This window comes from Salmo salar, chromosome ssa19 (genome assembly GCF_905237065.1).
Source record: "Salmo salar chromosome ssa19, Ssal_v3.1, whole genome shotgun sequence".
In the NCBI taxonomy this organism is placed as follows: domain Eukaryota; kingdom Metazoa; phylum Chordata; class Actinopteri; order Salmoniformes; family Salmonidae; genus Salmo; species Salmo salar.
In genome coordinates this window covers 42,714,214-42,739,502 of record NC_059460.1, presented here as the reverse complement: position 1 = coordinate 42,739,502, position 25,289 = coordinate 42,714,214, and the positions used below count along the sequence as shown (strand labels likewise).

The 25,289-nt window shown below is 44.4% G+C and overlaps 1 protein-coding gene across 3 annotated transcripts in view; it reads left to right on the top strand.

Moving 5' to 3' along the window:
- Positions 1 to 3,917: 3,917 nt before the first annotated feature.
- LOC106578848 (myosin phosphatase Rho-interacting protein) overlaps positions 3,918 to 25,289 on the top strand; it is a 77,887-nt gene continuing 56,515 nt past the window's right edge. Inside the window, exons 1-3 of one of the 3 annotated variants that reach the window (XM_014158056.2) lie at positions 3,918 to 4,826; positions 12,262 to 12,339; positions 16,088 to 16,153. In XM_014158056.2, the coding sequence (XP_014013531.1) occupies positions 4,704 to 4,826; positions 12,262 to 12,339; positions 16,088 to 16,153 (267 nt within the window). In that variant the 5' untranslated portion in view covers positions 3,918 to 4,703. The remainder of the gene's footprint in view (positions 4,827 to 12,261; positions 12,340 to 16,087; positions 16,154 to 25,289) is intronic. The other 2 variants (XM_045702354.1, XM_014158057.2) reach the window with 2 other exon arrangements.

Genomic DNA, 25,289 nt, shown 5'->3' with positions numbered 1-25,289 from the left:
TATTTTTGAAGTTCCGATCATGTTTGTGTATCATTGACAAACAGAAATCATATCTCAACATGATGTTATCAAATAACAAATATCTAAACTCTAGTAAACGCAGTGTAACACGATTTCTACATTTGAGGAATGAACCTGGGGTTTTGTAAGAATGCTTGTGTTCCCCAGATAAGGTGTCTACCGCAGGACAAAATTCAACACCCCTCTTCCTATATTCACGTAATGACGTGAATGAAGATGACAGAGAAACCCATGGGTCACCTTTCACCATGTAGAGGCAGTCATATGGGTTTGACTCTGAACCCTTCCCGAGGACAGCTGTTCTCACTTCCAAACCCACCCCAAACCCCATGGCTCTAGATCTACAAGGATTGGATAGGAACATGCATATCGCAAAGACACCACTTAACCACCTAGAGAGCAAACACTTCTATTTTACTCCTACACTCTAGAAAAAAAGGTGCTATCTAGAACCAAAAGGGTTCTTTGGCTGTCCCCATAGAAGAACCTTTTGAAGAACCCCATTTGTTTCCAAGTAGAAACCTTTTGGGTTCCAGGTAGAACCCTTTCCACAAAGGGTTCTACATGGAACCAAAAAGAGCTCTACCTGTAACCAAAAAGGGTTCTCTATGGGGACAACCGCAGAACCCTTTTGGAACCCTTCTTTTAAGAGTGAACTTTACTCGTCACACTGACAATATTACTAAAGTATAGGTACACCAGTAGCCCCAATCATGTACAGTCACTGTATACAAAAGACAATACACACAGCATCCCCCCTCTAATCTATGCATATCCCAGTCTTTCCCCTGTGTATGTGAGCCTCCAGGGTTTTGCAGGGTGAGTGTGGTAGCACTGATGACACATTGGCCATGTAAAGAGTGTCTGAGGACAACACTGAAAAATACCTTGGGCCGGACCAAGCTGCCTGTTGCCACTAAATGCCTTCCTGTCACCTCGAGGATAGTCACTAAATGCCCCCCAGGATAGTCACTAAATGCCCCCAGGATAGCCACTAAATGCCTTCAGGATAGTCATTAAATGTCCCCAGGATAGTCACTAAATGCCTCCCGGATAGTCACTTAATGTCTCCAGGATAGTCACTAAATACTTGCAGAATAGTCACTAAATGCCTCCAGGATAGTCATTAAATGCCCCCCAGGATAGTCACTAAATGCCTTCAGGATAGTCATTAAATGCCCCCCAGGATAGTCACTAAATGCCTCCAGGATAGTCATTAAATGCCCCCAGGATAGTCATTAAATGCCCCCCAGGATAGTCACTAAATGCCTCCAGGATAGTCATTAAATGCCTCCAGGATAGTCATTAAATGCCCCCCAGGATAGTCATTAAATGCCCCCAGGATAGTCATTAAATGCCTCCAGGATAGTCATTAAATGCCTCCAGGATAGTCATTAAATGCCCCCCAGGATAGTCACTAAATGCCTCCAGGATAGTCATTAAATGTCTCTAGGACAGTCACTAAATGCCTCCAGGATAGTCATTAAATGCCTCCAGGATAGTCATTAAATGCCTCCAGGACAGTCACTAAATGCCTCCAGGATAGTCATTAAATGTCTCTAGGACAGTCACTAAATGCCTCCAGGATAGTCATTAAATGCTTCCAGGACAGTCACTAAATGCCTCCAGGATAGTCATTAAATGCCTCCAGGATAGTCACTAAATGCCTCCAGGATAGTCATTAAATGCTTCCAGGACAGTCACTAAATGCCTCCAGGACAGTCACTAAATGCCTCCAGGATAGTCATTAAATGCCTCCAGGATAGTCATTAAATGCCCCCCAGGATAGTCACTAAATGCCTCCAGGATAGTCACTAAATGCCACCAGGATAGTCATTAAATGCCTCCAGGATAGTCATTAAATGCCCCCCAGGATAGTCACTAAATGCCTCCAGGATAGTCACTAAATGCCTCCAGGATAGTCATTAAATGCCTCCAGGATAGTCACTAAATGCCTCCAGGATAGTCATTAAATGCCTCCAGGATAGTCACTAAATGCCCGCCGGATAGTCATTAAATGCCCCCCAGGATAGTCACTAAATGCCTCCAGTAAAGTAGCAAAACTGTGAGAAAGGGTGGTGAGGTGTGACGTGCTAATTACTGCAATTGAACTGCAACTGTGTAACTAAATGCCAAACATATTACTTTATCGCACTCCATCTACACTGTATCAACAAAATAATTGAACAACAATGTGAACAGATTCTACAGATGTGTGCCTTGTTGATTGTTGCATTATTAGTAGGCATATATAGTGCCCAAAATCTATTTTAGAGGTTCACTATGGACATGCAGACTATGTTGATAACAAGTAGGCTACCAATGTATGCAGATGTTATCATTGACATCTGAGGCCTAATTTACAGTGTGGTGGAAAACCCACTAAGAAGGCAGTCCAATCTCAATATACTAAAGCTTTATTTGAACATGCGTGGGAAAACCAATTCAATTCGTTCTCATTTTATAAAGACCGAGGATGGGTGGGGTGTTTCACCAGCCCTCCGAATGAGTGCGGTACTTCTGCTTATCGTCACAGATAGTAGGACAGACTTGTGATACTAGACTGTAGGAATATTACAATGGTACGAGAAAGATCTGTGATTTTCAGGGATGTGTCAGAAACCACGACTTGAAAACTCTATGGATTGAAAGAATGTCTGTGTAAATTGGATGTTTGATGCCCATCAATTAATCGCCTTGAGGATGGCAATGTTGACAGACAGCATAAAATATGACAACATGGTGTCACAGTTGAAAAATTCTTTAGAATGCTAACTTGAAGCAGTTTAAGTTGAAATGGTGCTGGAATAGTGGAGGCAGTGCTCCTGTTGTCTTTGTGCTGACTTGCTGTAACTCCATGGTTCTAAATCAGTAGTTGTTTAGTAAACTGTTGAAAACATGAACTTGCTTGACCATGCTGCAGGTGATAATACCTGCTTGTTACATGCAGTATTTGCTTTGTGGACTTCACCGGACAGATGTTGCTCTCTGGTTATGTGATGAAACAAACGTATCTGTTGTTGAATTTATTCCGCCACTGTGTGATTGTCTTTTTGTTGTCACGGCCTTATTGTACATCACGGTGGCGTGTGAACGAATGGGTTATAGAGCAAACAACGCAATTATCACAAGGTTGTAGGTTGTAATATGGCTTTTTTACTGTCTTGGCTTGGCTTCCTCAGTGGTTTACCTATGCACCATTACTGGTTTGTCCCTGGTACTTATTCCATTAGCTATTGATCCTGGGTTGGCTTTAGGATGAGATAACAGAAGAGAAATCTGATTCTAGATCCGTTTCAGAGGCACAAATGGTCATTGGAGCTCTCCCTGCTGCCAATGGTTTATATATACTAGAAGACTAATAGGGGGTGCTGTTTTGAAGCCACCGCTCCTCCATTTGCCTACTGCCCCACCGTTGTAACAAAGATTTTTTAGAAGCAATAGAAAAACATTCGTTTTTGCCACGTTTATTCAATTACAAACACCTTAATGCATAATGCTATTAAATTATATTATGTGAGCTTAAGATATTAATAAAAACATTTAGAAATACATTTTCCTTAAAGTATACTTTTTGAGATTACTAATGTTACTGTCCTCACTACAACAACAACAAAAAAAACATTAAATACATGTACTTTTGTCCTTGAAACATTTCATTGAAATAATGTAGAATTCCCTTCATTCCTTCATGCGTCTTCTAGGAATTACCAATATGGCCGACTGGTAATTCAAAGCCTCTCACAAAGTCCATCGCAAAGGAACACAAAAGAAAATACAACTAGTGTTTATCCATTATTGGTGCGGCCCCATGCCTAGCAAGATGGCGTTGTAGAGCAACTATCGCGAGATACCATGCAAATTCCAGCAGAAAACTGTGCGTTCGCGACCTCCCTCCATTGGGTAAGAGACCCAGGGGCGCAGCTAGCCATGGAAACCAAAACCGAAAAACTCGTTTATGTTTCAATGATTGTGTAAGAAGCGCTTCGTCTGAGTACTATGGGTCAGCGGGGAGTGAATTACGCAGAAGATTTGTATTCCACACATTTTTTTGTATATATTTTTTTACCCTAGCTAAATACCTAGCTAGGCGAGAGGATTGTATTACCTAGCTTGTTAGCCAGTGAATACACAGTGGTGGTAAACTTCGCAAAGAGTAACTGTTACGTTTGTAGCTAGTTAGCTCTTGCTAGCCAGCTACCTCCACTTTTGTGATTTTCTTTCATCGGGTGTAACTTAGGTTACCACCCGATGGAAGCTGTTGCCTTGGAGCTTGAGGCTGCTAACACTGTGCAATTTCTATTTTTGTGGTTCGCACAATAACATTGGCTAGTTAGCTAACTATCGATCACAACAAAACTACCTTGTTACTCGCTTGCCTTTGTGGATACAGGCCATGGACTGAATAACGCACACGAATGGTGTCGTCTAGCTAGCTTGATGGCTAACAGTCATATTGGATAATATACATTGGGTACAACTAAACAACACAAGACCTTGAATATGGATTGTGTGTGTGTGAACTCAAGACCGCTTGTTATTTGGATCATCATGCATTGGATTGCTGGTCCCATGTGCCAAATTGGATTAAATAAACGTAGCTAAAGAAAACAACGGAATTATACACTGCATTTTTTTTTTTTTTTACATTTGCATGTTACGGTGAACGGAGGCGAAATACAATGTCTACGGCGAAAGAGAACTCTTGCAGGAAATTCCAGGCGAACATTTTCAATAAAAGTAAATGTCAGAATTGCTTCAAACCTCGGGAGTTGCATCTCTTGACCGATCAAGATCTGAATCAGGTAATGCGTTGTTATTGTGGTGATGTTGCCACATTGTAGCATAGGTGCTTGTAACGTGAACTGGTTGCTAATCTAGCTACAATATAACCATTTGGGCGTGTTGAGCTTGTTGTTGCTGGCAAGTTATGTAACAATTGAATTAGACAGTTAGCTAGTCAAACTTGCAATGGAACTTCGCATAGTATTGTAGGTTTTTATAACAGAGTTTTAAAACGGTGACACAATGTTGGCCTATTTCGTGCTGTCTACTTTGCCATCCTAAAATCTAATTGTATTGGTCACACACACATATTTAGCAGATGTTATTGCGGCTGTTGCGAATTGTGTTCCTCAAATCTATTAATCAGCTTTCCTATTGCCAATAGTGTGTGTTTTGTTAGACATTCAGGCTGTATCCTCATTCAGTAAATAATGATGTTTACCCTGCTTCAGCCTGACAATAAACTAAGGTGTGGTTCTGATGGGAAGAACCAGTGTTTCTCGCAATCGTCAACCACTGGTTCAACATTAGGAATAAGCTGTGATAATATGACAATGGTGGAAAGACACAGATGAACATTTAGATTTGAATAGATGAATGAACCATGTTTTTGACTAGCTTCTGGTTAGGAATAACATTTTATAACTGGCAAATAACACCACCCATCCAAAAGGAGGAATCAACTGACCCATCATGGGTCCTGGAGACATTGACCTGAAAGATCCCCTTGTCCCATAGGGCTTGCACTGGCAAGCAGGGTCACCAGCTGACTCAAGGGGACTGTCTGCCACACACATATCTGTGGACGCAAACAATACGGTGGTGCCCTCCTGAATGTGACCCTGGCCGTGGGTTCTCTGCAGCTGAACTGACTCAAGATTAGGGATGTAGTGGTTCACTAAACCCATTGTTTGGTACTTATGGTGGTTTCAGGGTCACAATTTGTTTTCAGTAAACAGCGGGAAAATTGAAATGCCAAAAAATGTTTTTGTTTATTTCATCAAATCCAAAGTGTTGTTATTCCTGTCTCCATACATGATCATTAGTCGTATAAGGTCTGATCCCAGTCACACGATAAGAGCATCATGAGGAATAACAACACTGGACTTTCTTAAATGAAAACAGGATTACTCATCAACAATGCATCATACGGGGATGATTTCTGTATTTTGGAAGTTACATATCTTGAAAACGTGATTGCTGACAAGTGCAACATGGGTTCATTAGCCAACTCATTGACAACTTTGACTTTATCTTACTTACATAGAGCTGGGGTACTTCCTGTTTGTTGAAATGGGTGCGAGACGGAGAAGTTTGTAACGTGGTTTGAGCACTTTCACAAGGTGCTGAAAACCCCTGTTCTTCTCAACCACTGAGAATGGGTGCGTATCCATGGCTATAAACATACCTATCGCTCTTGTAATTCTATTTGGCCCGGTCAGAATCGGCTGCGAACTGGGTGCTTGAATGCAGAGGGGAGATTTTTATTTATATATTTATTTATCAGAGGTGGACCGATTATGATTTTTCAACGCCGATACCAATTATTGTAGGTCCAAAAAAGCCGATACTGATTAATCGTCCACTTTTTTTTTTCCTTTTTTTTCTTTATTTATTTGTAATAATGACAATTACAACAATAATGAATTAACACTTATTTAAAGTTAATATAATACATCAATAAAATCAATTTAGCCTCAAATAAATAATGAAACATGTTCAGTTTGGTTTAAATAATGCAAAAACAAAGTGTTGGAGAAGAAAGTAAAAGTGCAATATGTGCCATGTAAAAAAGCTAACGTTTAAGTTCCTTGCTCAGAACATGAGAACTTATGAAAGCTGGTGGTTCCTTTTAACATGAGTCTTCAATATTCCCAGGTAAGACGTTTTAGATTGTAGTTATAGGAATTATAGGACTATTCCTCTCTATACCATTTGTATTTCATATACCTTTTGCGTTTTCGTCTTGCTCCGGTGTCTGTGTAAATGTGTCTACATATTTGAGTAACCTGTACAGGCTATTCTGGTTGAGCAGTGGCAACATACCCTCTATGCCCATCGCTGTTTGTAATCTACTGGGAAGACAAAATGTTCCCAAACTCGAGGTTTAATCGATGATGAAGATCCTCCTGGTTTATCCACCACTCTCCGTTATACACAGCTAGTTACCCGCTGCGCCTCACAAAAGGACAGTTTGAAATGCGCCAGTTAAGATTCAAATTTTGATTACAATGTGCACATTGGCTCTAGTTGTTTTAACGGAATAGTCTGAGATGTTTTTTTTCATCTCAGTTACTAGAGGCATACAATGCAGCATTATAGGCATAGTGTCTTTTTATCTATTGTTTTTCTGTATTCATCCGGTTCACAGTGCGGACCAGAGCTACCGACCGGGTTTGGGACCAATACGTGGACCGTTACACTCCTACTCAAGATGTTGGTGCACAAAACTGAAAATATGAAGCTCTTAAGTACACACAAAGTCGTCATGTATGTGGACTTGAGTACACATACGTTATAAACAAAACACTGTCAAGTCTTTGGTTGAAATGACACGTTTCCAGTAAAAAAAGCTTCCCTCGCCTTTTCCTTCAGCCAGTGAAGTAATGAATGAGAAGATCTGTCTTCCAGATCGTTAGCTAGTCTCGGTTGTATCCTGTAATTGATCCCATGCGATGACGTCCAGATGGGCCCTTGAACGTGGCTTAAGAACAGCAACAACAGCAAGCGTCCTCTCCAAAGAGACTGTGTGTGAGGAAGGTTTGTGTGTGACGGTCTGCTTGTGATTACTGCGGGGTTAACCCCTTCCGACCCGGACTGCTGAGTCAGGCATATAATCTTAAAGTGATTACATCACTTTCTTAATCTCCCTGAGATGCAGCCCTCCTCTCTCTCGGTTAGCGCTATCCGGGATCCTTGGGAGGTCTATACGCTAACCTTAACCCCTAACCATAACCCTTACCCATAACCCGTACCCAACCCTAACACTTACCAAACCATTTTTAAATTTCAACTTCAATGGGGGTGACATCAGAGATGGGAAGTCCCAAGGATCCCGTTTAGACTGTCCTTTAGGACGTCACAGGTGGAGCCAGAGATGCTTCTGTTCGCTGCTCTCTCTATATAGGGCTGGAAATGACTTGGTCTCATACCGGGGGGATCTTAACCTGACAACATAAACAATCATCTTCTACGCTAGCTAGGCCTACTTTCTTAAAATAAAACAATACTTTAAAAGAACCACATTCTATCCCAAATCCATTCTAAGAAACTAGCCATGACATTGACCGCCATTTTTGACAAGACAATGTAAACATTATTGAAGACTGTAGCCTATCTGCTCGCTCATATTATTTAATGACTTCTTTTGGGATGAGTGGACCAAATAAAAAAATAAAAAAATAAAAAAAAAAAGCAGGGAAGTGGAAGTGTAGAAATCATAAGTGAAACATGGAGGGTGGTTCCTCTTCCATCCACTGGGTCTCTAGTAAGTAGATAACTGGAGGTCGGGGTGCTTCAATGGTGTCTTAATGATGTTGAAACACTGACTGGCTCCAAGAGAAGCTCCCGTTTTAGTCTAACTGAATTTGAGCCCTAAATTTAAAAACAAGTTCTTTTGAATCTGATTCTGGACATGAAGGAAAAGGGAGTTGCTGAGCTCAATCTTTCACACTCCTGTCATTTGATCAAACCTCCCTCATGATTGCAACATTGAGAAGAAAAAACATTATTCCTAGCCCACATGGATAAGTTATCTGAAGGAAAAGGAACAGAATGTGGAGGAACAGTATCCAATATAAACAATCTCTTTGTTATACACCGCAATGATGGGAGGAAGGTGGAACTGTGGGAGGAGAGGGGGCGTCAAAGCAGATTCCATCTTTGGCAGTTAGTTTAGTGTGAAAAAGGACTTATTTCCCAGAAGGGTAGACCTAGGTCTAGATGCCTCCAAGCTCACATGATGATGTGTGCCAGAGAGAGCACTTTGTATGTTCTTTTGGGAGAGGAGAGAGCCTAGATCCAGAAAAACAACCTTTAATAACTATCGCTGAGCTACACTGCCCTGTAGTTCCCGAGGCATCGGAGAGGGGGAGAACACACTCAGCATAGATGGTGGGGGGCAGGGAGGAGGGAGAGATGGGGGGGCAGGGATGTGACTGAAGTATAGACAGAGGGATTTGAGAGAGGGTGGTGGCTGGGTGAGTGAGTGAGCAGAAACAGTCTGGGAGAGGTGGTAGGAGACGAGTATGAGGGGAGTATAGAGGGAAGGAGAGAGAAGAGAACTCGGGGAGGCGGTGGTGGGGGCAGGAGTATGGAGGGAGGGAGGGAGGAAGAGAACTCAGGGAGGTGGTGGGGGCAGGAGTATGGAGGGAGGGAAGGAGGAAGAGAACTCAGGGAGGTGGCGGTGGGGGCAGGAGTTTGGAGAGAGTTTGGGGGGAGGAAGGAGAGGAAGAGCTTGCGAAAGGAAGTGTGGGGTCGGGCTTGAAACTGGAGCAGAGTTTCCCAGAGGTTACTCTCACCAGTGGAGACCAGAGTTCTAGAATACACATACATTGATCTCAATTCCACATGGTCCACAATCATGTATGTTAGATCTATATGTTCCATTTCTATTCCAGAATGACCAAGGCTCTGCAATGGTTTTACTTGGATAGCAGGAGTAAGGTGGACAATCGGACTACACAGTACATTTGAATGGACTTTTTAACATGGCTCTGAAATGAGTGGAGGAGAGAGGAAGCCCCTTCAGTCATTCAGGGCCCCTTGGCCTGTAGTGGGGAGGAAATGGAGAGTTGCGTTGAATCCCAATAACCCACCACCCCCTCCCTTAGCCCTCCCCCTCGTTTTCGACTGTCCCTTGGTGCGGGAGTGACACTCGAACGAAGCAGCTAGTGGTAGGGAGAGATAATGACCCTAGGGAATGGGACATCACTAGTGGTAGGGAGAGATAATGACCCTAGGGAATGGGACATCACTAGTGGTAGGGAGAGATAATGACCCTAGGGAATGGGACATCACTAGTGGTAGGGAGAGATAATGACCCTAGGGAATGGGACATCACTAGTGGTAGGGAGAGATAAATGACCCTAGGGAATGGGACATCACTAGTGGTAGGGAGAGATAATGACCCTAGGGAATGGGACATCACTAGTGGTAGGGAGAGATAATGACCCTAGGGAATGGGACATCACTAGTGGTAGGGAGAGATAATGACCCTAGGGAATGGGACATCACTACATCAATCACACCAGAATCCGCTAATGGATTTCCTACCACACAATTCAATGACGACGAGCCTTTTGTTTTTCACAATGTCTGTACTGGAGGCAGTAACAGCTCTCCTTATTTCTCATGCAACAAATACATAGCATGTGAGAACAGTAAAACAATAATGTAGCTGTCCTCTGTGGTTCAATGTGGAGTAGTAATGTAGCTGTCCTCTGGTTCAATGTAGAGTAGTAATGTAGCAGTCCTCTGTGGTTCAATGCGGAGTAGTAATGTAGCAGTCCTCTGTGGTTCAATGTGGAGTAGTAATGTAGCAGTCCTCTGTGGTTCAATGTGGAGTAGTAATGTAGAAGTTCTCTGTGGTTCAATGTGGAGTAGTAATGTAGCAGTCCTCTGTGGTTCAATGTGGAGTAGTAATGTAGCTGTCCTCTGGCTCAATGTGGAGTAGTAATGTAGCTGTCCTCTGTGGTTCAATGTGGAGTAGTAATGTAGCTGTCCTCTGGTTCAATGTGGAGTAGTAATGTAGCTGTCCTCTGTGGTTCAATGTGGAGTAGTAATGTAGCAGTCCTCTGTGGTTCAATGCGGAGTAGTAATGTAGCAGTCCTCTGTGGTTCAATGCGGAGTAGTAATGTAGCTGTCCTCTGTGGTTCAATGCGGAGTATAGCTTTAATAATACAATAGTATTTGTCCTATGTGTTTTTTTGCCTACCCCACTCCCTCTGAGGCACCCTTGAAGAGTGGGGTCACGTCCTGGCGGTGACCCTGGAGCAATTTAGGGTTAAGTGCATTGCTCAAGGGCACAACTGAGTCAGCTCGGGGATTCGAACCAGCGACCTTTAGGTTTTTGTCCCATCGCTCTTAATTGCTAGGCTGTCTTCCACCCCTATATAGGATCTGAGGACAGGAAACATCCATTTTGGATCGTCTCTGGTGTATGCTAATCATCAGTCTAAATGCCAGACTGTTCTTTTATATTATATATATATATATATATTATATTTTTTTTACCCCTTTTTCTCCCCAATATCCTGGTTTCCAATTGGTAGTTAGTCTTGTCTCATCGTTGCAACTCTCATACGGACTCGGAAGAGACGAAGGTTGGGAGCCGTGCGCCCTCCCAAATACGACCCAACCAAGCTGTACTGCTTCTTGACACATTGCCCACTTAACCTGGAAGCCAGCTGCACCAACGTGTCGGAGGAAACACCGTACACCTGGCGACCGTGTCAGCATGCACTGCGCCCAGCCCGCCACAGGAGTCGCTAGTGCGCGATGAGACAAGGATATCCCTGCTGGCCAAATCCTCCCCTAACCCGGACGACGCTGGGCCAATTGTGCGCCGCCCCATGGGTCTCCCGGTCGCGGCCGGCTGCGACAGAGCCTGGACTCGAACCTATAATCTCTAGTGATGCAGTGCCTTAGACCACTGCGCCACTCGGGAGGCCACCAGACTCTTCTTATCAGATGTCAAAGGACTATGTCCTGGCACGTTTACCTCAATCACCCATCACCTTTTTAAAAGGAACCACTTCATCTATCTGTCTCTGTAGACACATTCGTCAGGCAGTCTTCGCAAGTTGAAACAAGGCACATGTGGATTTATGACTGATATACAGGGACACGGGTTAGCTAGCAATACGGTCAAAATCCCCCGCAGACTAATAATCGTACACTTCTCTACTGCAGGGGAGACGCTAGCCTGGAATTTAAGGGGCAGAGGGGGAAAAGGAGCCCAACAGGCCTGACAGCTGCTTCTTGGTAATGTTTAACAGTCAAAATCAGAGACAGACAGGAGTTTTTTAATAGAGTACAAAGAGCACCCATTTTAAATGTTTCTCCCCCTCGGCCCTGTGGGAACTCTGTCTCCATGTTTATGTTTCCACATCTTTTGAACTTCTCCTCTGTTTTCATTGGGAACAAGAAGGTTTTTGGCTCAAAACAACTTCCGTGAGGTGAATGTAGATCGATAGGCAGGCGCTGTTGTTGTTCACACAGAAAGCTCCGTTCTGAACTCATCTAAGCAATTTGAAGGGAAAGGCAGTGGTTTATAGCATCAAACGGTGCTGATTTACGCTGATAGGCTTGATAACTGGTGTGGTTTTAAAACGGCCTCGCCTTGAGGGTCTCTCTCTCTCTACTCATTCACCCAGACTTTCTCTCTCACTGCTTTCCCCCTCCCCCCTCAATGTTAATGCTCGTCTAAATTGCTCTTTTCTCTGTGTTTTACAGGCCAAACCTATTTATGGCGGATGGCTGTGCTTGGCCCCCGAGGGAACAGACTTTGGCAATCCCATGCAGAGATCCCGGGTAAGAGCACCCATGAGGCGTGTGTGTGCGTGTGCGTGTGCGTGTGTGTGTGTGTGTGTGTGTGTGTGTGTGTGTGTGCGCACGTGTGCATGCTCACATGAAGTGGGGGATGGGTTAGTGTGCATGTTCGCTGTTCCGTAGCACTGTAGTCACATGATACTAGAGGGGGTGAGAACCCCGTAGTGAGAGAGGGGGTGAGAACCCCGTAGTGAGAGAGGGGGTGAGAACCCCGTAGTGAGAGAGGGGGTGAGAACCCCGTAGTGAGAGAGGGGGTGAGAACCCCGTAGTGAGAGAGGGGGTGAGAACCCCGTAGTGAGAGAGGGGGTGAGAACCCCGTAGTGAGAGAGGGGGTGAGAACCCGTAGTGAGAGGGGGTGAGAACCCCAGAGTGAGAGAGGGGTGAGAACCCCGTAGTGAGAGAGGGGGTGAGAACCCCGTAGTGAGAGAGGGGGTGAGAACCCCGTAGTGAGAGAGGTGGTGAGAACCCCGTAGTGAGAGGGGGTGAGTGAACTTGGACCATCAGGAGGTTTTCCTCGTTTAAAAAAAATCCATTTTGGAAGTAAGCTCGGGGCGTAATGGAAGAGCTTGAAACAATACAGACCTATGATCATATAGTCAGAGAAATGGACTTTGATCCTGCGTCGGTAGTGTTTGTATACAGTGGATGTAGGCCTGAGGGTCCACTGCAGGGTCGTCATGTCATCCAGTTATTGTTTATTTATTTATTTAACCTTTATTTAACTAGACAAGTCAGTTAACCTCTATGGGCTAGGCGGGACGAATTCGTCCCACCTACGTAACAGCCACTTGAAGCCTGTGGCGCGATTTTCAAAACCTTAAAAATCCTATTACTTCAATTTCTCAAACATATGACTATTTTACAGCTATTTAAAGACAAGACTCTCGTTAATCTAACCACACTGTCCGATTTCAAAAAGGCTTTACAACGAAAGCAAAACATTAGATTATGTCAGCAGAGTACCAAGCCAGAAATAATCAGACACCCATTTTTCAAGCTAGCATATAATGTCACCAAAACCCAGAAGACAGCTAAATGCAGCACTCACCTTTGATGATCTTCATCAGATGACAACCCTAGGACATTATGTTATACAATACATGCATGTTTTGTTCAATCAAGTTCATATTTATATCAAAAACCAGCTTTTTACATTAGCATGTGACGTTCAGAACTAGCATACCCCCGCAAACTTCCGGGGAATTCGCTAACATTTTACTAAATTACTCACGATAAACGTTCACAAAAAGCATAACAATTATTTTAAGAATTATAGATACAGACCTCCTCTATGCACTCTATGTCCGATTTTAAAATAGCTTTTTGGTGAAAGCACATTTTGCAATATTCTAAGTACATAGCCCAGGCATCACGGGCTAGCTATTTAGACACCCGGCAAGTTTAGCACTCACCATAATCATATTTACTATTATAAAAGTTTGATTACCTTTTGTTGTCTTCGTCAGAATGCACTCCCAGGACTGCTACTTCAATAACAAATGTTGGTTTGGTCCAAAATAATCCATCGTTATATCCGAATAGCGGCGTTTTGTTCGTGCGTTCCAGACACTATCCAAAATGGTAAAGAAGGGTCGTGCGCATGGCGCAATTCGTGACAAAAAAAATCTAAATATTCCATTACCGTACTTCGAAGCATGTCAACCGCTGTTTAAAATCAATTTTTAACGCCGTTTTTCTCGTAGAAAAGCGATAATATTCCGACAGGGAATCTCCTTTTCGGCAAACAGAGGAAAAAATCACAAAGGCGGGGGCGATCGGGTCACGCGCCTAAGCCCAGAGTCCCTTGATCGGCCACTTGAGAAAGGCGACAATGTGTTTCAGCCTGGGGCTGGGATGACGACATTCTGTTTTTTCCCGGGCTCTGAGCGCCTATGGACGACGTAGGAAGTGTCACGTTAGAGCAGAGATCCTTAGTAAAAGATAGAGATGGAAAAGAAGTTCAAGAAATGGTCAGACAGGCCACTTCCTGTAAAGGAATCTCTCAGGTTTTGACCTGCCATTTGAGTTCTGTTATACTCACAGACACCATTCAAACAGTTTTAGAAACTTTAGGGTGTTTTCTATCCATATGTAATAAGTATATGCATATTCTAGTTACTGGGTAGGAGTGGTAACCAGATTCAATCGGGTATGTTTTTTTATCCAGCCGTGTCAATACTGCCCCCTAGCCCTAACAGGTTAAGAACAATTTCTTATTTTCAATGACGGCTTACCGGGGAACAGTGGATTAACTGCCTTGTTCAGGGGCAGAACAACAGATTTTTACTTTGTCAGCTCGGGGATTCGATCCAGCAACCTTTCAATTACTGGCCCAACACTCTAACCAATAGCCTACCTGCCGTCTCTACACTCTAACCACTAGGTTACCTGCCATCCCTACACTCTAACCACTAGTCTACCTGCCGTCCCTACACTCTAACCACTAGCCTACCTGCCGCCTCTACACTCTAACCACTAGTCTACCTGCCGCCTCTACACTCTAAACACTAGTCTACCTGCCGCCTCTACACTCTAACCACTAGTCTACCTGCCGCCTCTACACTCTAACCACTAGTCTAACTGCCGTCCCTACACTCTAACCACTAGTCTTCCTGCCGTCCCTACACTCTAACCACTAGCCTACCTGCCGTCCCTACACTCTAACCACTAGTCTACCTGCCGCCTCTACACTCTAACCACTAGCCTACCTGCCGCCTCTACACTCTAACCACTAGTCTACCTGCCGTCCCTACACTCTAACCACTAGCCTACCTGCCGCCTCTACACTCTAACCACTAGTCTACCTGCCGCCTCTACACTCTAACCACTAGTCTACCTGCCGCCTCTACACTCTAACCACTAGTCTAACTGCCGTCCCTACACTCTAACCACTAGTCTACCTGCCGTCCCTACACTCTAACCACTAGCCTACCTGCCGTCCCTACACTCTAACCACTAGTCTACCTGCCGCCTCTACACTCTAACCACTAGCCTACCTGCCGCCTCTACACTCTAACCACTAGTCTACCTGCCGCCTCTACACTCTAACCACTAGTCTACCTGCCGCCTCTACACTCTAACCACTAGTCTACCTGCCGCCTCTACACTCTAACCACTAGTCTACCTGCCGCCTCTACACTCTAACCACTGGTCTACCTGCCGCCTCTACACTCTAACCACTAGCCTACCTGCCGCCTCTACACTCTAACCACTAGCCTACCTGCCGCCTCTACACTCTAACCACTAGTCTACCTGCCGCCTCTACACTCTAACCACTAGCCTACCTGCCGCCTCTACACTCTAACCACTAGTCTACCTGCCGCCTCTACACTCTAACCACTAGTCTACCTGCCGCCCCTACACTCTAACCACTAGGCTACCTGCCATCCCTACACTCTAACCACTAGGCTACCTGTCGTCCCTACACTCTAACCACTAGTCTACCTGCCGTCCCTACACTCTAACCACTAGTCTACCTGCCGCCTCTACACTCTAACCACTAGCCTACCTGCCGCCTCTACACTCTAACCACTAGTCTACCTGCCGCCTCTACACTCTAACCACTAGTCTACCTGCCGCCCCTACACTCTAACCACTAGGCTACCTGCCGCCTCTACACTCTAACCACTAGGCTACCTAGTGACCTACAGACATACAGTATTAGATTATTGGCTGTTCCTAAACAGGTCTTCAGATGTAGTTGTAACGATGCTCCTCTCTCTCCCTGCAGAAATGGCAGCGGAGGTTCTTTGTGCTGTACGAACATGGCTGCCTGCGCTTCGCCCTGGACGAATCGGTAAGGAGCTGTCATAGCAGCCATGCTACTTCCACTTCCTACCTAACAAGTTAACAGCTCCTTAGCTGCGTCTGTAACCAGGTTATAGCACTGCCTCTCTTGCCTTATGGTTTCATGCAGAGGCAAGGTGAGTGGGAAGAGTAGTATTTCATAATGTCCTTGTAGGTTGAGTGACCTGCCTGTGTAGTGGTGATGTAATCGGTGGTACCTGCCTGGAAAAAGAGATGACTTGGTAGCCTTATCTCTTTTAGCCTACCTAGCTCTTCCCCACCCTACCGCAGAGTAAACCTCACACTGAGGTCTGATTCGCGCCTGTCTGATTCGCGCCTGTCTGATTCACGCCTGTCTGATTCGCGCCTGTCTGATTCGCGCCTGTCTGATTCGCGCCTGTCTGATTCGCGCCTGTCTGATTCGCGCCTGTCTGATTCACGCCTGTCTGATTCGCGCCTGTCTGATTCGCGCCTGTCTGATTCACGCCTGTCTGATTCGCGCCTGTCTGATTCGCGCCTGTCTGATTCGCGCCTGTCTGATTCGCGCCTGTCTGATTCGCGCCTGTCTGATTCGCGCCTGTCTGATTCGCGCCTGTCTGATTCGCGCCTGTCTGATTCGCGCCTGTCTGAGTGGACTAGTCCATTGCGGAGGCCTCAGGGTTGGCTCACCACTATCACCAGTAGTACGTTTTCCATTAATTACCATCATTTCTAATCTACAATGTTTGTTTGGTTACGGTAATGTCTATTAACGCGTCCAATATATTACTATTCCAGTCTTACCGTTGTCATTGTCAGAGTGGACACGTTGTTCAGAGCGCTCAACCTAGGCTACACTGGTTTAGTTCATTCCATTTATTAGTTGTCTTTTGTTTTGAGCGCTCCTGTCAATCTTGAGTAGGAACACTCACCTGATTACCTATGTAGAAGTAGGACTAGTTTGAGGCCTCTAAATGTACCTGTTTTGGTATCTGGTAGTATTTCTGATTGTCTCAACTCACCATCACTATGGAGCTTCTCAAAGTAAGTAGACAAAGTCTGTTTTTACATCCATTGAGAATGACAATAGTTCCTCATCTTTCCTTCTCTCTCTGTTTCGATAACCACTCAGCATGAAAGGGGGAGAGAATGCCATGCTCTGATCCGGTGGAAACATCTTAAAATAAGCCTACCTAGTTACTTCTTATCCCTTGCACAAATGGCTTACAGCAGTGTCTGTCTGTCTCAATCTCATTGGTGCTGGAAATTCTGAGGGCCCAGAATATTTAACACAATGTTGCAAGTTTGCCAGCATGAGCTTTGTCCCTGACCAGGCTAATACTAGAGCTGAGAGAGAGAGGTGGAGGGAGAGAGTGGTGGGAGGGTGAAAGAGGAGGAGAGGAGGAGGAGAGGAGAGGAGAGGAGAGGAGGGAGGGAGGGAGGGAGAGAGAGAGAGGGAGAGAGAGAGAGAGAGGGAGAGAGAGAGAGAGAGGGAGAGAGAGAGGGAGAGGGAGAGGGAGAGAGGGAGAGAGGGAGAGAGGGGGAGAGGGAGAGAGGGAGAGAGGGGGAGAGGGAGAGAGAACAGTGAGTGAGAACAGTGAGTGAGAACAGTGAGTGAGAACAGTGAGTGAGAACAGTGAGTGAGAGGGGAAGGTTAGTAGACAAATATGGATTGGGAAAGAAAGAAACGGAAGAACATAGACTAGAGAAAGTCCCTTACAGTTTAGTGTGTGTGCGCACGTCACTGGGGAATGTGACACTGGCGACCAACCCCACTGGCTGATCATACTGGAGATTAGGCTGCTTGTGTAAGAGGCCTTTACACACTCTGCCTGACTGTCAGTGCTGCTTCAGTCCCTGGCCTTTAGCTTCTAACCCGGACCCTAGCTTTGGGTCTGCTTTATACAGAACCCACTTACCAAACCCCGCTTATCAGTTCTCTTCAATCCAAATTGATGAAGAGGAGATGATGCTGAGATGAAGACCAAGGCACTGTGTTTGTGTGTAGTTGGTTGCTTTCTGGAGATGAGATGTTTGAAATCAGAATAATTCTCTTCGTGTAATCATGGACCCCCACGCGATGACAAAGGGAGGGAACATCCCAGTTTCTGTGTGTGTGTGTTGACTATTCTTGCGTGCGTCCATTTTTCCAGTGTGAATTGTGTGACTGACACCTGTTCGTTGGGTTGTAGTAGTGTTTTCCTGTCATTGTTACCCTGGTTATACTAGTCTGACGCGGTGGGCCTCATTGTCCTCCGGCCTTTTCATCTGCAGCTCAGGGAACACTCCGGAACGGCACCGGGAAACTTGGTCAGGAAAATTACCACTATTTACCGTCACTGTGCGCCCCCCGGGCCCCTAGAATAGGAACGCTCCCAAAATATTGCTGATACAGTATTTTGGGAGTTCAGCACATGTCAGGAGAAGATGGAAGTGGATACGTTTTCTTCTTCATCATCAACATGATCGGACCCCAACCCCTATATAGGCCACGACCCCTATATAGGCCACGACCCCTATATAGGCCACGACCCCTATATAGACCCCGACCCCTATATAGACCCCGACCCCTATATAGACCACGACCCCTATATAGGCCACGACCCCTATATAGGCCACGACCCCTATATAGGCCACGACCCCTATATAGGCCACGACCCCTATATAGGCCACGATCCCTATATAGACCCCGACCCCTATATAGGCCCCGACCCCTACATAGACCCCGACCCCTACATAGACCTCGACCCCTACATAGACCCCGACCCCTATATAGACCCCGACCCCTATATAGGCCCCGACCCCTATATAGGCCAACTGTGTATAGTAGAGGAAAAATACCCTCCATCTTCCGCCTTGCTTGACATACACTTTGTCTACAGAATACAGATACCACTATAGTCTATCCTGGTTCTGTACAATGTAGCGTTAATATCTCTATAGTCTATCCTGGTTCTGTACAACGTAGCATTAATATCTCTATGGTCTATCCTGGTTCTGTATAATATCTCTATAGTCTATCCTGATTCTGTACAACGTAGCGTTAATATCTCTATAGTCTATCCTGGTTCTGTACAACGTAGCGTTAATATCTCTATAGTCTATCCTGGTTCTGTACAACGTAGCGTTAATATCTCTATAGTCTATCCTGGTTCTGTACAACGTAGCATTAATATCTCTATGGTCTATCCTGGTTCTGTACAACGTAGCGTTAATATCTCTATAGTCTATCCTGATTCTGTACAACGTAGCGTTAATATCTCTATAGTCTATCCTGATTCTGTACAACGTAGCGTTAATATCTCTATAGTCTATCCTGGTTCTGTACAACGTTGCATTAATATCCCTATAGTCTATATCCTGGTTCTGTACAACGTAGCATTAATATCTCTATAGTCTATATCCTGGTTCTGTACAACTTTGCATTAATATCTCTATAGTCTATATCCTGGTTTTGTACAACGTAGCGTTAATGTCTCTAGTCTATCCTGGTTCTGTACAACGTAGCGTTAATATCTCTATAGTCTATATCCTGGTTCTGTACAACGTAGCGGTAATGTCTCTAGTCTATATCCTGGTTCTGTACAACGTAGCGTTAATATCTCTATAGTCTATCATGGTTCTGTACAACGTAGCGTTAATATCTCTATAGTCTATCCTGATTCTGTACAACGTAGCATTAATATCTCTATAGTCTATCCTGGTTCTGTACAACGTAGCGTTAATATCTCTATAGTCTATCCTGGTTCTGTACAACGTAGCATTAATATCTCTATAGTCTATCCTGGTTCTGTACAACGTAGCATTAATATCTCTATAGTCTATATCCTGGTTCTGTACAACGTTGCATTAATATCTCTATAGTCTATATCCTGGTTTTGTACAATGTAGCATTAATATCTCTATAGTCTATCCTGGTTCTGTACAACGTAGCATTAATATCTCTATAGTCTATATCCTGGTTCTGTACAACGTAGCGTAAATATCTCTATAGTCTATCCTGGTTCTGTACAACGTAGCATTAATATCTCTATAGTCTATCCTGGTTCTGTACAACGTAGCGTTAATATCTCTATAGTCTATCCTGGTTCTGTACAACGTAGCGTTAATATCTCTATAGTCTATCCTGGTTCTGTACAACGTAGCATTAATATCTCTATGGTCTATCCTGGTTCTGTATAATATCTCTATAGTCTATCCTGATTCTGTACAACGTAGCGTTAATATCTCTATAGTCTATCCTGATTCTGTACAACGTAGCGTTAATATCTCTATAGTCTATCCTGGTTCTGTACAACGTAGCGTTAATATCTCTATAGTCTATATCCTGGTTCTGTACAACGTAGCGTTAATATCTCTATAGTCTATATCCTGGTTCTGTACAACGTAGCGTTAATATCTCTATAGTCTATCCTGGTTCTGTACAACGTAGCGTTAATATCTCTATAGTCTATCCTGGTTCTGTACAACGTAGCGTTAATATCTCTATAGTCTATATCCTGGTTCTGTACAACGTAGCGTTAATATCTCTATAGTCTATCCTGGTTCTGTACAACGTAGCGTTAATATCTCTATAGTCTATCCTGGTTCTGTACAACGTAGCGTTAATATCTCTATAGTCTATCCTGGTTCTGTAGAACGTAGCGTTAATGTCTCTAGTCTATATCCTGGTTCTGTACAACGTAGCGTTAATATCTCTATAGTCTATCCTGGTTCTGTACAACGTAGCGTTAATATCTCTATAGTCTATCCTGGTTCTGTACAACGTAGCGTTAATATCTCTATAGTCTATCCTGGTTCTGTACAACGTAGCGTTAATATCTCTATAGTCTATCCTGGTTCTGTACAACGTAGCGTTAATATCTCTATAGTCTATCCTGGTTCTGTACAACGTAGCGTTAATATCGCTATAGTCTATCCTGGTTCTGTACAACGTAGCGTTAATATCTCTATAGTCTATCCTGGTTCTGTACAACGTAGCGTTAATATCTCTATAGTCTATCCTGGTTCTGTACAACGTAGCATTAATATCTCTCTTTTTGATGAAGGGATCTTCTATTCTATTCCTCAGCCTTTCATAGAGCTTTCTGAGGAGCTTTTGTCTCCATATCTCACTGTACAGTCCTCTCCTCTCTCTCCCAGTGATAAAGATGCCAGACCATGATGTTCTTGATTAGCCAGCCACCTGACAATGCTAAATATGGTTTGCTTAGCGCCAGAGATTTACTACCACACTTCACATATGTGTTGTTGATGATAACCTCAAGTGAGCACTTTCTACAGAGTTCAGAAGTTAAGAATATGTTGCATATTATACCACGTCATGTCCTACTGAAAGTGTTTGAGAGAACCTACGTCAGGCTAGAATGCCTCGACATTATCTAAAAGTAAGATGGTGCGTATTTTAGACACTGAGAGAACGTTAACTGATGTTAAGGTATTAGCTAGCTGGGATGTGCCAGAGACAATACGAAGCTCAGCGCTGATTCTCCTCCCCTGACAGATGGTCTACTACTTTACCCCCATAAAAACACCCAATATGGACTGCTGTGTCCCTTCTCCTCCTCAGTGGTGGTTACCTGTTAGTCATCCTTGTGCTCTTGGCCAGCTGAAGAGGCCAGAGTTGGGCAACCCAGCCCAACCCACAGGGGTAGAATGGCTGGGCTGGACGCCACGACGAGATTAGTGGAAACAGCAACCAGAGCAGCACTTATTCAAATGTTAGAAAGCTGATGAATCCTGGTCAATATCATGCCCTCTCACGGGACACTAGGTAGATGGATTTGAATGATTTAACTATGTCATGATTCATTCAGCAGGTTGTTTGTTGCCATGGAACCATGACGTGCGTAGAAAGCAGATTGGAAGGTAATATTTCACTAGAAGATGTTGTTTTGCGTGTGACGCATAATATAAGCAAAATAGTTACGGGAAGGTGAAATAAAAAGGTCTTAAAGGGAATTAAGGGAAGATTTCACTGAAGATGTTTAATGTGAGTGGGCAGTGTCTTCTTGGAGCTGGACTAGTTTAGTCCATGAGGAGACTAACTGTCAAGGAGATGCTCCGAGGTCTAGGCTCTACACCGCATTCCTCTGACATGCCCATATTTGGTGAAATGCAGCAGGCTCCCACTAACTAACGTGGCGAGAGAGAGAGAGAGAGAGCGCGCATTAGACCCCATTAGACCCCAAAACCACACGGAAATGCCAGATATGCCCCAGACCCAAACATTCCACACACACAGCCTGCCACTGCAAGCACCCAGATCTAATGTGATGTTACTACATCAGATGGGATTGGACCTGTCTTACGTTTAAGGGACATATGATATGCGGTGAGAGACTGAGAAGAGATAGGAGACAGAGGCTAGCAGTGTTTTCTCAAACCCTGAGATGTTGCTGCAAACCAGTCCCTTGGGTAGTTGACTGACACCAGTCTCTTGGGTAGTTGACGGACACCAGTCTCTTGGGTAGTTGACGGACACCAGTCTCTTGGGTAGTTGACGGACACCAGTCTCTTGGGTAGTTGACGGACACCACTCTCTTGGGTAGTTGACTGACACCAGTTGGGCAGTTCTGAAGTGCCAGTTTCAATCTAAGCGGACCTCCCAAGATGAACTACAGCTCCTCAGTCCCTGATGATAAATTGTTGAGGAACCCTGGGCCGGAGTGGGTCAATGACCGGGAGGAAACCGGGTCATCTAGTTCTCTCCACAGTCCACACTTTGACTGACATAATGCTACAACAGAGAGCAGAAAGAGCTGCCATCCTGAAGTTTCCCTATGGTCTGGAACCTCTGTCTTCACCAGGTGTTGAATTCATAGTTTTGTCGTTGTAATCCCCTGACTGAGGTATTTAACCCTAGTATTCAGCCGACGGGACTAGAAACTGTAGTGAGTGACTGAGTCTGTCTGCCTGCAGGAGGAAGATGGCAGTAGTGTGTATTCTGTTTGATGCAGCGGGGATGGCAGCGACGTGTCAAGGCACATATGCCATTTAAAACTGCAACTTCCTGCTTAACTCCCACCCCAGAGCAGAGCAGGCAGTGGTTTCTGACACTACTTGCCACCGGCCCAGGCTAAAAAAAACAAAAAAAAACATGAATTGGTCATTTATGGTAGGCCTGGGCAACTCTAGTCCTCGGGGGCCTGATTTGGTGGTCACACCTTCCCCCCAGCCCCAGGTAACACACCTGACTCCAATAATCAACTAATCATGATCTTCAGTTAAAAATGCAGTTTAAATCAGGTGTGTTTGCTAGATGAGGTGGATGGGGGGGGGAGTGTGACACCAATCAGGCCCCAGAGGACTGGAGTTGCCCAGGCCCTGATTTATGGAGTAGGTGTACTCCACCTTAATTATATAGGCCTATGGGTTACAACATGACTTATGAGTTAGGCTGTCATTCAGCGTCGTAACCGACTTCAGTGGGCAAATGCTCACCTTCACTGGCACGCTGGAGAAGTGTGCTCTTCAAAGATGAATCCCCTTTTCAATATGGCGTCGTGTGGGCGAGCGGTTTGCTGACGTCAACGTTGTGAACAGAGTGCCCCGTGGTGGTGGAGTTATGGTATGGGCTGGCATAAACTACAGACAACGAACAAAATTGCATTTTGTCGATGGCAATTTGAATGCGCAGAGATACAGTGATGAGATCCTGAGGCCCATTGTCGTGCCATTCATCCTTCGCCATCACGTCATGTTTCAGCATAATGCACGGTCCCATGTCACAAGGATCTGTACACAATTCCTGGAAGCTGAAAATGTCCCAGTTCTTCCAACGCCTGCATACTCACAAGACATGTCACCCGTTGAGCATGTTTGGGATGCTCTGGATTGACATGTACGACAGCGTGTTCCAGTTCCCGCCAATGTCCAGAAACCATACTGATGGGGTGTCTGATCCACACCCCTACTTTTTTTTGGTATCTGTAACCAACAGATGTATATCTGTATTCCCAGTTATGTGAAATCCATAGATTAGGGCCTAATTAATTAATTTATTTCAATTGACAGATTTCCTTATATGAACTGTGAGGGCCAGTCCAGTCTTTTAAAATCTTTGAAATTGTTTCATGTTGCATTTATATTTTTGTTCAGTCAAATTACTTTTAAATTCTATCATGGAAATACATTTACTTCCTGTAACCACGTCATTTACAGTTTCTATGCCTTTTAGTTTTCTGTGTTGGCCAATTTGTCGGTGAAATCTGAAAAGATACTGTATCCCAGGATTGTTCCGTAAGGTCGTGTTTTTAGGAAGCGATATTCATTCTTGTAGAATCAGTTTCATGTTCTTCCGTATTATTACAGTGATCTTATCAAGTTGTTAATGTTCTTAGAATTTGGGTTGCAAAATTCTGGTAACTTTCCCCCAAAATTCCCTGGTTTACCAGAAATCCTGGTTGAAGGATTCCCATATTTCCTGCTTTATTCCCTTGTAAATCCAGGAATCTTCCAACCAGAATTCTCTGGAAAACCAGGGAATTCTTGGGAAAGTTACCAGAATTTTTGCAACCCTATTCTTAGCTTTATCTTTAAGTAAAAGCCTTGGGTTGCAAGTTGATACATTTCCAAGGCTGGGAGGTTAAAACCACCCTCAGATTTATGAAGATGTAAAACATTCCTTTTTTTTCAGAGTTTTATTTGTCCATATAAAGTCTGTTAAAATAATGTCTTCGGTGGGGTAATTGGTATCACCGAAAAATGCTGCCTCTGTGTGTTCCGTTCATAGAAACGGTGTCACAGAGAGTCTGAGAAAGTAGTTAGTTTTTAATCATTTCCCTCTGTGCAGCTAAATATAGCCGGCCCCGTAGAAGGAGGACACAATAGGAAGATATGAAATTGGATCTGGTGAAATCAAACCCACTACAGCACATGGACTGCGGCAGGTAGCCTAGTGGTTAGAGCGTTGGGCCAGTAACTGAAAGGTTGCTGGATCGAATCCCCGAGCTGGCAAGGTAAAAATCTGTCGTTCTGCCCCTGAACAAGGCAGTTAACCCAATGTTCCCCGGGCGCCAAAGACGTGGATGTTGATTAAGACAGCCCCCCCCTCCACCTCTCTGATTCAGACCGGTTAAATGAGGAAGACACATTTTAGTTGAAGCCATACAGTTGGACAACTGACTTGGTATCCCCCTTTCCCTTTGCTTCACAGGCAGAACCAT